Genomic DNA, 12,418 nt, shown 5'->3' with positions numbered 1-12,418 from the left:
GTGGAGACAATGTTTTCATGGCAAGGCGATTTAAAATGCGAACAACGATACCGGTGTCGTACAATATCGTTTCACAATTTGTCGTATTTGCGAATGCGAAGACTTCGACATGAGCAGCGTCTATGTTTGAGTAACGAAAAAGGTGCCTTCGTAAGATTATCATCGCCACTGAAACACGGGGGAAACTGCAGTGGTTCTTTCTCTTTTCGGTTTGCACTGAAATCAACGAACAAAAACGATTACCCAACGATTACCTGAACCCTAGTTGGCCGTGTTTGCAACTTGACAACGCTGTCGACATACACGAAAACATGTTTCTCAGTTACTGCGCCCTTCCTGCAGGTAGAAGGCAGCTAAGCCGAAAAACACGGAGTAGAATGTCTGAAGGTGCGCCGAGGAGCGTAGATACGTGACAGTAATTATTATAAGCAGCGCAAAGGCACGTTAGCATGATGACTATATTATAAGACGAAGAAGCCCCATAGAGATCTGCATTGGACAATCATTGTTGCTAACGCGTGCAGCAGTTTATTCTGTGTTTAATCGTCTTTCAGCTACCATTGCGAGCAATGGTGTGAATACGTATTTCTTTAATAATTTTTTTTGTTTATGGGACAGCCACTAATCGTGAAGCAGGGAAATGCAATACATCACTCAAAAACGCACTGGTGCTCTCCGCCAATGAATAATTATTCTGTATATATAAACATACGCTCGTAAGTATATATTCCATCCAGCGGCAGTATTAGCAAGAGTATTCGGCTCATGGGTTTGCTGGTAGGAAAGATTTTCCCTACCCGATTAAGTTCTCTAGAGATTTTTTTTTTACTCTTCCACATTACAGACTGCTTTGCATGCATTCTGCGCTCTTCGGCGCAAATTTTTGTGTCGTTTGCTTCCTTTATGCCTGATGTGACTCGCGGAGCTTTCTTTTTCCTAAAGTGTAGTTCACCTTTAATCTAAACTTACTTTTACGTGAGGCCGATACATTTACAGGCTTGCATAACTTATCACCAAAGCATTTCGGATGTAAACACACAGAAAAAGAGCTACCAAGTGAGCACACACATCTAATGTTTTCTGCTATCTCTCGCTATCGCTCTCTTTACTGTGAAATATTATTTGATCTAAACAGGTCCCCAAGTAGCATTCATACGTTCATCGCCCTACAATTCGCTCGATCACCAGAAAAAAAAAGAAAAAAAAATCTGATTTCACAGCGCAACACGTCTACGTAATACCCTCTCTACCAGATCCCCCTCTCTCTCTCTTTTTCAACTCGTTTTCGAGGCCTTGTTCTCTTTAAAGCGTGTCATAACTGACGCAACCGTGCGCCAGTCGATATCTGCGGGCACCGCTCGGTGTGTTCCATCTCGCCGGCGGACACAACAGCCCGGGGGCCGAAATATCGTCGAACATCCTCGCGGCGAGATTTCGGCGGCGGCGGCGGCGACCGCGCTCGTCAGACACGGCGCGCGGCCGTCGGTCGCTCGCCCGCAGCCCTGTGGCCGCTCGCCATCGCTTCGCGTGTATTAAGCTCCGATCTAGGTCGGTCGGCTCGGCGACGGCGGCGGCGGCAAAAAAAAAAAAAAAGGCAGGCATTCAAGAGCCGGTGCTCCCCCCTCCCACCTCCCCATACGTGCCCGAGCAGCCGTTTAGCGACCACGTGCCACACCGGCTATATCGTACACCGCGAAACCGTCGTGGAAAAAAAGGAAACAGAATCGGCACGAATTATAACAGAAGAAAGAACGAACGAAGGTAACCGCCAAAAGAAAATGAAAAGAAAGAGAAGCGAGCTACGGGGATCGCGTGGGTCTACCTGAAAGCGGCTGAGAAGAAAACGGTTCGAAAAGAAAGGAAAACACGCGAGAGATATAAAGCGCGCCGCAGCAGCAGTACGGACTGCGAAAGGCCACGATGGCGCGTAATGCAACAATCGGCCAAAAATCCCGAGGCGCCCCAAGCCGCGGCCAGGGAAGGCATGCGGTGTATGCAGGGGAGCCAGCTGTTACCTTCCAAGTCCCGAGCTGCCAGGCGACGGACGGATTCTTATCGAGCGTAGCAGACAGCCCTGCCCCCTCTGTATAACAGGAACAACAACAAGCCGTTTTACCGATCCGAAGCGAGAACTAGTTATAGGAGACTGACCTGCACCCGCCTCCTTGCGTCGGAACCAAGAACAACAAGCAAAAAGCGTGCCACGTTTGGGGCAGCGGGACGCCCGGAATAGTAATAGTCACGCCGCGTTCTTTTTTTCGGCTGTGCGTATGCAGGCACGATCTCTCTGTCGATGGATAGAGAGCCGCCAAGTTCGCCTGGTCACCAGCAGGCTTCTCGCTTCTGACCCAGAGATTATTCCATGTAACCCAAAAACACGGCACTTGTGCGCCATAGTGAGCACGTTCTGCCTTTCTGCTTGTTTATTGATATTTTTTTTTCTCTTATCTTTTCTTTCTTTTTCGTGTGCAGGTCGAACGTCGTGCCGCATCCTGACCTTTGAACTCCTGGCGTTCCGAATTATCGAACGTGTGTCGGAATAGACGACCTTGGCAATGTTCGGGTGGAGATGGAGCGCATTACGATAACGACAGTTTAGGAAACGCTATCTTTTTTCCGTGCGCAGGTCCAAATGTCCTTTTATTTTTTCAAGACCAATAAACCAGGCAAGTAGATCACATGTTCTCATTAACGGCCACGCACACAACTGGAAACAAGAGGTGCATGGAGCAAACTGCGCAATACAGTTTTAACGTCTGCCTTCTGTTCCTATTTTTGAACTCTGTCACGTTGTTCCAGAAGTACGAAAGCAATTGGAGTTCTGGAAATACCTTAGTATGAACATTTCAGCAATGTATAACGAATTTCTAGCAATTAAAGAAGTTAAATGAGCGTGTTCATCAAAATGTGTGGAAATTAGAATCTGCACAGTCAGCCCTGTGCTCTACATACGTTTTGGTCATTGCCGTTAATACATGCTCAAGTCAGTGCGTTAGGAAATCCAAAAAAGGAGAAAGAGGCAGCAGGCAAATATGAAGGCACACCAAAACGAACACGAGCACGCTAGTTCAGCTCGTGTCCACTCACAATGATGTCTTTTAGTCCTGCGTTTTTCGGCTGGTCGTATTTGCTGCATTGAAGTGCGAAAATTTCCTGTCAAACTCAGCGCAATTGATGGACGGCGTCTGATCTTCACTACGGCGGGACAATTCTCTCTCTCTCTCCCCACCCCCCTCACCCCTTCGGCTAACCACTCGTTTTTTTTTTTTCGCTGGTATTTGCCTCGTGCCAATGAAAAGGCGTCCTGCAAATGAGCGAGTTGCTGTAAAGAAGTCACCTGCAGTTTTTTTTCTGACCTGAACAAATTTCATCTTACGAGTGCAAGTGCAAATAAAGGAGCCTTCAATTTTCCTGTTGGCGCCTGCGAAATACCCTCCCATTTGAGATTCACACGCGTCTCACGGGTAGCCAGAACTCGACTCTGCGGCACTCGACCGTGACATTGGGGCGAAAGCGAGCGAATGCGAAAGCAGCCGATGTGTCCCTGGATAGCCGCACCAGCGTCTCGGCGCGGTCGTCTCGGCGCCCCAAGCGCATACCGCACGTGCCTGGCGAGCCGATTAGCCTCTTATTGGACACCGCCGTAACACGCAGTAAAGAGCTCGCCGGGTTGATCGAGCTACTCGCGTCCCGAGAAGGAAGAGTGCACGTACACCCGCATCTAGCCAATGGCGAATGGGATGGGTCGCACGATATCCTACAATCTAGATGCCTAATGGAGAGACGCGTAATAAAGGGACGCTAATGAGAGATAGAGAGAGAGAGAGAAAAAAATGTGCATTAGTATTGTCACGGGCGGCGATCCTGAGGTCGGTGCTTGTAAGATGAGGATGGTGTGGCTATTCGGTGTGCACCCGCTCGCCCTACAAATGCTGCAGCGTCGCGCGCCTTCCCTTGTGAGTGCATCCCCTGCACATTGATTCTTCCCGCAACGATACCTAGGAAAGTTTCAAGCAGCGCGAGGAGACGCGCACCGAGGGCAGAGAAAACAGATCGGACAACCGCTGTGCGGTCCGTTCCCTCCGCCCTCTGTCTGCGTCTTTTGGAGTAGCTCGGAACTTTCTTAAGTATGAATGCATGCTAAGTCGCCCAACATTCGGTACTTCTGAGAAAAAAAAAAAAGTTTAATTGCATGAGTCATCAAGGCGTAACGTTAGCACACAGGAAAACAGTGGCGCGGGGTTAGACTGCAAACCAGAGGAATTGAAATTCTTGGTGACATTAAGAGTAAGAGATGGAGCTGGGCAGGCCCTGTAATGCGAAGGGCAAGTAACCGATGGTCCAATAAAGTTACAGACTCGGGGCGAAGGGAACGGAAGGGTAGCCGAGTTAAAAGAAAAAAATGTAGGATGCGTTACTAAATTACTCTTGTACTATACCGAAAAAGAAGGCCAACCTCTCTGCGAAATAAGATTTCGCAAGCCGAAAAGAAAACAAGAAAGACGCAAGAAACGAAGGACGGGTGGCGACGCTGCTGTGAAGTTGCTGCGCAAGCACGCCGTGACGTCACGGATTTCGACGGCGATTGTTCGAGCCCAGTTAATTTTTGTGTTGGCAAAGATAGAATGCGTTGCATTCTTAAAGAGCTAAGGATGGTATTTAGAAACATCCCAGACTTTTTCTAAACTAAAGCCTCATACCACCCCCCCTTCCCCATTTGTGCAATATATCTTACCTACTAATCTAAAACGGCACAAACAGGAAAAAAGTTGCAGTTTCACCCAAAAGGGGAAACATCGATTGTGTTGGCAAATCAGTAGACAGCTATACGAAGTAAGTATAGTAGTTTTGTCGACTGTATAAACTTTGAAATATTAGCTTACTAACTGAATTAACAAGCATTCTGTCGGCGCAAACAAGCAGACAGGAACACATCACACTCGATGAGCGCGCATGCTCGCTGTCAAAGCGCTGGTGCGAGCAAGCGCGGCAGCAGCAGCGAGCGAAGTGACCTTCGTGCCGTCTGTCGCTTCAACGCAAGAGCAGCTAGAACGCTGCGCGCACAAAGGTATGAGCCGTCTGCTGCCGCGTGCCCCGGCGCGCGCGACCGTGCAAAGTACGCACTTGTTGGCGAAGTCGAATTCGCCGTCCCGCCCTCCCTCTCGCGCTGCCTCCCCACTTTCCTCCGTAGGCGCGAGAGATTGAGCCGCGACCGTCAGTTCGCCTTGCGCCTGGTCGCGAAATGCGCAGTTGCTGCCGGAGCACAACGCCGCCCCCACCCCTCCTTCCCTCCCTGCCTGCCTCCCACGGCCTTTCGCGCGATGGAAAACGGCGCGTTCGCTCTCCACTGTGTCCTTCGCGCGTGCCTGACTGAGCTGCGATCGTCGGCTTCCTCCGCGTGCTCTCACTCGCACGTGCAGCATACGACGAGCCGCGACTGTGTTATGGCCCTTGGACTTTACACGGAACATCGCGGCGACAGCAAAAATGCACCTGGAGTGTACCTTATAACGGCTATCGCAATAAAGGTATTTCCCCAGGTGGCGACACACATCCGGTGCAGCCACGCTGCTTTCTTGTTTTTTTTTTCTCTCACCACGCTCAGTTTTGCAGAAACTGGAATACACTGACTGATTATTTGATTGAAATCTGTGACGTCACACTGTCGTACCGGCGCCAGGGTTTCGGGCAGACTCCGACATTCGTTTTCTAACTATCAACATATCGCGAAATTAACGGGAAGATGGTTTTGAAAGAATGCGTCGCCGGTTAAAACTGATCTTTCTCTGTTTAGTCTAACTTCAATTTCTTTGAGCATGCTCGCCGATACCTTTCTGCGAGCCCCTTGTTACATTAATCTGACTGTGCAGAAGCCCCAGCAGAAATGCAAGTGAGCGTTCATTTCTTTACTACTTTGTCTGTGTCGGAAACTCTTATACTTATCACGCACAGTTGGTTTGTAACATAGACATATTCCACCACTACTCTGTTTGAAGGCACTCTGTGGAAAAGAAACGAGACAGCGAGAACCACGTAGTGCGGTTTTATTCGGCCAATAAGCTACTAAGCCGAATTACAAACACGGAAGTGCATCGAGAAAGTGAAGGTATAGAAAAAAAATCATTAATATTTATGCGCAGCTACATTCCGTTCTGGTCACTTTAATTTCAATATCCGACATGAGGGCTAAAAGCGTCGAGAAGGAACAGTGTCGTGTTTAAACGTTTCTGTAGCTGCATTCTCTTTCTACAATCAATGTTTCAATCGCCTACCAAGTAATCCAGTCTTTCACGTCATAAACGCTTTATATATACCGGCAGTTTGCTGTATAATGCTCACACTTAGAGTTAGTGCGCAAAATATTGGGATCAAGGCCGGCGTAATTTTATTCCACAATAAAAAGAAAGAAAACAGTCATTTTCAGGGCTTGTGATCTGCACGACGGACTGTCTATGCTTGAAGGTTGCCTTGAGGCCGAAGGCTGATGGCCGAAGCAGAATGCGAAGGTTTATCCATGTTTTTTATTTTCCAATATTTTTTCTCTTCTTGAAATGAGCCGAATTTCTCCAAAGCACTAAATGATATCTAGAAACAAAAAACAGTTTATTTGGGCGGCTTGCAGCAGAGTTCCACAGTTTTTATGGACGTTCGTAATAAACCGTATTCGTCAGCCAAACGAATGAGAAAATATTACCATAATTTGTCGGCATAACGTCCCTAATCACTGCGTCTATTTCAGTGATCTCTGTAAACAACGCTGACTTGGGCCAACCAACACCGCCCTGTGCCTGCAAGTTTAGTTATCTTACCACACCCGCGAATACTCCGCATTCACAGATTGTGTGTTCCTTACCTTGGCAACAACTATACGGGGCCCCAATAGAGGGGCCCCAAATATGTGGCCCCAATTATACGGGGCCCCGCATACTGTGCGCACAACCATTACACGAACCCTACCAGCTCCTCTTATCTTAACCTCCACTAGATAAACACCCGTTCCATGGTTGTTGTTGTTCGTTGGTTGTTGTTGCGCCTGGAGTGTCCCTATAACTGCTCTACCAGCTCCTCTTATCTTAACCTCCACTAGATAAACACCCGTTCCTTGGTTGTTGTTGTTCGTTGTTGTTCGTGACAACCATTTCACTGTCTCTTGGCGAATGAGTCAATTTTCGTCCAAGAATATACTAGTCGAATTGTAAATACGACTTGTACCTACATGACAGAAATGCAGAGAGAGAGAATAAACCTTTTTATTAGGTAAATGCAGCTTTGGAGAGGCGTCCTCATTCTAGAATGCCTTGAGCTAGGGCCGCGTCCTGGGCCCTCGCAATCAGCCGTAGCTGACGCTTGGAAATCGAGCTCCGCATATCACTGGTAAGCGACGAAGGACGCGTCAATATTTGTTCTCTTCCCCAGGTTATAAATGCGAACAGCATGCGATATTCAACGAACTCCCCGTAATGCACCGACTGCAAGGACCATGCAGATGAGCCACGCTTGCGGAGAATTAGTATGCACCTGTCGTGTCGCCGAGGGCCATCGAAACAGCGGTTTCATCACCCGCCATTACGTACGGCAGCTGGTGGCTTCTTATTCGCTTGCAGGATTGCACAAAACCACGACGCGTGTTATGCTCTGCGCGCTGTCCCGTAGAGTAATAGAGCATGGCCTGGCGTCGCAGGTTGTAGTTGACAAGTGTGCGCACCCGTAGGCATTCGTTTACGACGAGACATTAGAACGCGTTTACCTTTCTCATCACCACCGAAATGACGCAAATGGTGAACTAAGCGAATGCAAACGCATGTTGGGATTGCTCGGCGACCTCTTTTGCTAACGATGTCGAGTCGCAGCGTCCTCTGGTAGTCGCACTTTCGGTGACGTTGCCGACTGATACTTAATCTTAACGGTCACCTGAGTTCGCCTGGCACGCTATGATAGTGAGCGATCGATACCCTGCCCTTTCCACATATAGGTTCCTAATATATTATTCTGATCCGATCGGTCGTTAGCGCTTTTTCTTTCCGTGGCACCTTGTCATTGTTGTTACATACGCAAACCAAAAAAAGCAGAAAAATAATGCTGATAGGATTGCCAATAGATGCAAGCGGTTTCTTTTCATAGATGCAACCAGCTTCTACGTATGAAATTAACGCAGCACGATTACGGCGACGAAAGATGCCAGGGTATTACTGAAAGCTGCAACAAAGAGTTCACAAGTGCTCGTTCAAAACTCAGCTTAGCATGAAGTTCAGTTATACAGCCGCATTGCTGTGATTAAAAAAAGAGAGAGAATAAAGTAGAGCAAACTGGGAACATGAAACAGCAGGTATCCATCATGGATTCGACGCCTTCGCTGCTGGATGCCGCGGGGAAGCATTCTCAACGGCGCTCGATTGTATTGCAGACCTTCACGGCAGCTAAACTGCCGCAGAATGTGCGGCAGCGAGATCAAACCTTCGCCTTCGCTCTCCAACTTCTTTTTTTTTTCCTTTTCACATCCCACAATCCGTCCGGGTCACGGTATCCAGCGCACCTGGCTTTTTTCAAATGTGGGATGGATGTGTATCGATATGCCAGCCGCGTACATGGGGTCTCGCGTCCAGGCACAGTTGTACGCGTAGGAAGCGAGCAACCTTGGGAGATTCGATTTTCTTTTCCCTTTTTTAATCAAACGGACGGCCGGCGTCCTTGCCAGCAAAGAGATCACAGTGTCAACTCGTTTTCTTTATCATTCTTTTCCTCGTTTCTTTCCGCCCTTTAACTTACTTTCCTATACGTCGTTCTGAGGCGGTCAGGCGAGGCGACACTAAAAGCAGCTACCAGGCAGCAAATGAGTAGAGGTACACGAGATGTGTGCCGATACACACACGGAGGGTGTGTGGTGCAAGGGGACGCGACGTGTGCCCACACACTTGTCGTCGCATTACGCGGCCTCGAACTGGATCCAATCGAAGCGGGTCCTGCGGCTCAAATTGGAACGCTTGTCGAATCGCGTTGGCGATCAAAGAGCAGAGCGAGAAAGAAACGTACCACAAAAAAATAAGCAAAGCCTCCCAGTGGGTGTTTAATCCCCTCTCGTAACACTTCCTTTCTGCAAAGGAGCGGCTGCGTTCGCCGTGTTACGCGACCGTGAACTGCGGGTCAGGTTAGACGCGGTACGCAATAATGCCTCGCAAGAAAAATGCACGAACTTGGTTTGAGACGCCCCGTAACTACTTCGAACAACAGACATTCGGCCGCCTTCCGTCTAGTGTCAGCGGGGCAGAATTGTATTCACAAATATTTTACACGAGTGCCGAAAACGTGCGATAAGGAGCAACGGCTTATTGCGGTAACTGTCCCACAGAAAATATGTTGTTACAATTAGAGTGACATTCTGTTTAAGTATACCTTTAAATTAATGAAGTGTCCTAATTGACAAGCCCCGTAGAATGCCGTCAGCAACTGCAGCATGGCCCGCTTTCGAGGAAGAGCCAGGCGAATCGAAAAAAGTTAGCTGAAAACGCCGTAAATCGATGTATTCAGTGCTGAAAACTCGCAGCTGCTCTCTGGTGCATGCTCAGATAGCTCTGCGTAATGTGCGACAACTGAAACAAGCGATCGAGCACCAAGCTCCATCGAAATTACCTACTTGGCATATTTTCTGAGCATGTTGATAATTGCTACAGACGCCCTTTATAACGTCTATACCAATCACTTTGTCATACCCGCCAATGAAGCTTCACCAACACGTCTAATTTCCCGTCTTCCCTCTTGTGACTACTGTATACTGCGACGCCTCAAGATGTAGGAACAAGTATGTCTTCACCGCATCAGATTCAACATGTTCTACACGAAACTACGTCGAACGCCGCGACAACGAAAGCTTCCAGAATGAAACGAGCTACATCACGAAGCATTTCGTATTTCCAAGCTAAATTTTTACCTTTCATATTGACATGCGTACCTGTCCTTTTCTCGGGGACTGCACTTCACTCCCCAACAGCTTAAAGTCATCGCTCAAGGCAAGATCCGTCCACATGATTGGAGCTTGCTGGAACGTTGTCGATGATGCTATCCGTTGTCTCTTGTCACCGAAGCTTGTGCAATCTGATTGCATGTGTGACGCGAATTGTGTAGTACTTTCTGGAAGAAGCGCGGGCACGAGCGATTGCTCTGGAACCTGCGACGGCTCTTGTATAAATGTCGACGCACCTTGACCGGTAGGCCAGATTTTCGGCGACTGCCGACTGTGTTCGCCGCGGTCAATGTGCTCTGTGGGCTCAGGTTTGCCCAAAAAAAGAAGTTGGGTTTTCACCGTCACTGCTATGTGACAATATGTGTTGCGGACATTACTACTGCGGAAAACGTTACAACGAATTCGCCGATACAACGAAGGAATTTCGACCTCTCCGACGGCTGATTTGTTCCGTCAGAGCAAGCGCGCGTGGAGCTTGCGCGTTTGTAAAGCTGGCCGTACGGCTTAACACTTTGACAAGTGTTAAGCCGTACACTGTTTGTTTACGGCTGTGTTACACAGCCGTTACACTGTTGTTTACGGCACTGTGTTAAGCCGTACACTTTTTGTTTTCTTTTTGTTAGCAGGTCCCTGACGGGACCTGCTAACAAAAAGAAAACAAAAAGCAAGGAAAAACTAGACAAAACGATCTTCGCGCTCGGCGAGCATCTGCGACGCTTTGCAGCTTCACCTGAATGGCGTCGCTCGCGTGTTTCGCCGTAGAGCACGCCGTGATGATCGATGCCATAAGGTTGGCTGCAGGTGCACATTCCGTCGAACGAAGTGTGCAGGACAAAATTAGCTACCGTTTCCTTTAAGAATGCGTGTAATGTACGGTAAACGAACTACTTTCATCTGCTCAATATGCTAAGCGTGCTTTATTGCGAGCGTTACGGTGCGTGATCTTTACAACGAAATGACCTTTATAACGTAGGATTTTCCTCACGAAGGCGTTCGAGAATGTACTTTAAGTACGAAATACTGCGGACAGACCCGCCAATTTGCTTGCTGTATGTGCTGTCGCTGACGACTTCCAACCTGTTCTATGCGAGCGCTGTCGTTTTATGTACGGGAGACACTTCTTAAAACCCGCAGTACCCTTGTACTCCGAGTTCGAGATTGGGAAATGCAGCAGCGTGGCATTTTTCTCGCGTAGTGAGGCATCAACTACGCGCTACGAGATCGCTCCTGGTCTCTCTGAAATGTAGGGACCTCAATAAGAATGTGTGAATAGCGTTAAAGTGAATATGCATGAGGGCGAGCACAAGAGCCATTTGTGTGCCCTTGTAACTGTGCATATATCATATTATTCACCCTATAGATGTACTATAGCGTTTATGACAGCAGCTCCAGCTTTTCAATAAAGTCAGGCTCTCTCTCTTATTTTGTTCAGGCCAGTGAACAGAACCGAGACCATAGTGATACATCCATAGTATGACGCTGTTTTACTGACCAGTTGAATGCATTTGAACCACGTCGACAGATGGAAAACGCGTTAGGTTCTGTCAGTCACAACCGCATGGTAAGACTGGGATACTGGGTTTCGCAGTTACACAAAACATTTTTTTGGAACCAAGTTCTTCCTTACGATGCACGGGATTGGTATGCCGGGCGAGCGCAGGATCCCATCCGTTTCTAACACTCGGTAGTAATTTCTACCATTCAATGGAAGCTACAGCATTTGAGTCATAGAGCCTTGCAGTTTATATGCCACGCTCCTTCGTAGGCCTCTCCTACCGCGCACTCGTAAAGCAAGTGCACCAGAGGTTCGATAGAGAAAGTTGCGGGGCAGTGCGAGGGAGTTGACCGAGCGGTAAAACTCACCCAACAGCAGAACGACGGACGTGAGGCAGGTGGTGGTATCCATAACTGAATGTAAGGAGGCGGCGGCGGCTTGGGAGCTGCCGCGCGGTCTAGAAACGACGAACCGCCAATCGGCTAGGAGATTCCACCGAGTCGATCAAGAAGTCACCAGCACCGTTCGGAAGTCCACGAAACAACAGAGCGTGCTTCTTCTCACACACAACACGAGCCTGCGGCGGCGCGCATCCACGCTAATCCCGCTCGCATCCGGGCGTTCACAGTCGCGCCAAAGGGAGAGCACTCGGTGCCAACATCCGAAGCGTCACAGCGCACAAAGCGGAATGCCGTGGACCGGTGTTGCCTCTCACTTCTTCTTGATGCTCTCGCCCGTCGAGCCGCCGGGCCAAGACGAGCCAGTTTGACCGGTAAGGGGCCCTCATTGGCAGTTGCCCGTGGCAACAGGGACGACGCTCGCTCTGCCATTGGCCGCCGGCTCGCACGTCGTGCGTGCCGGCCGCCGTCGTCTGCTTCAAAACGTGGCCGCATGGTTGTAGGCTGCCGTTGCGGCATTTTAGTTTTCGCGTTCTTTATTTCCTAAGTAGGGTCCGGTCGCGCACT

The 12,418-nt window shown here is 48.9% G+C and overlaps 1 protein-coding gene across 1 annotated transcript in view; it reads right to left on the bottom strand.

Annotated features, from left to right (window-relative positions):
* The window catches only part of LOC135913270 (mucin-2-like), a 177,357-nt gene extending 165,172 nt beyond the window's left edge, over nt 1-12,185 (bottom strand). Inside the window, exon 1 of the mRNA XM_065445862.1 lies at nt 11,822-12,185. Within this exon, the coding sequence (XP_065301934.1) occupies nt 11,822-11,864 (43 nt within the window). The 5' untranslated portion in view covers nt 11,865-12,185. The remainder of the gene's footprint in view (nt 1-11,821) is intronic.
* Between the last annotated feature and the right edge of the window lie 233 nt (nt 12,186-12,418).

This window comes from Dermacentor albipictus, chromosome 5 (genome assembly GCF_038994185.2).
Source record: "Dermacentor albipictus isolate Rhodes 1998 colony chromosome 5, USDA_Dalb.pri_finalv2, whole genome shotgun sequence".
NCBI classification, from domain to species: Eukaryota; Metazoa; Arthropoda; class Arachnida; order Ixodida; family Ixodidae; genus Dermacentor; species Dermacentor albipictus.
This window is presented reverse-complemented; position numbering and strand designations above follow the sequence as displayed.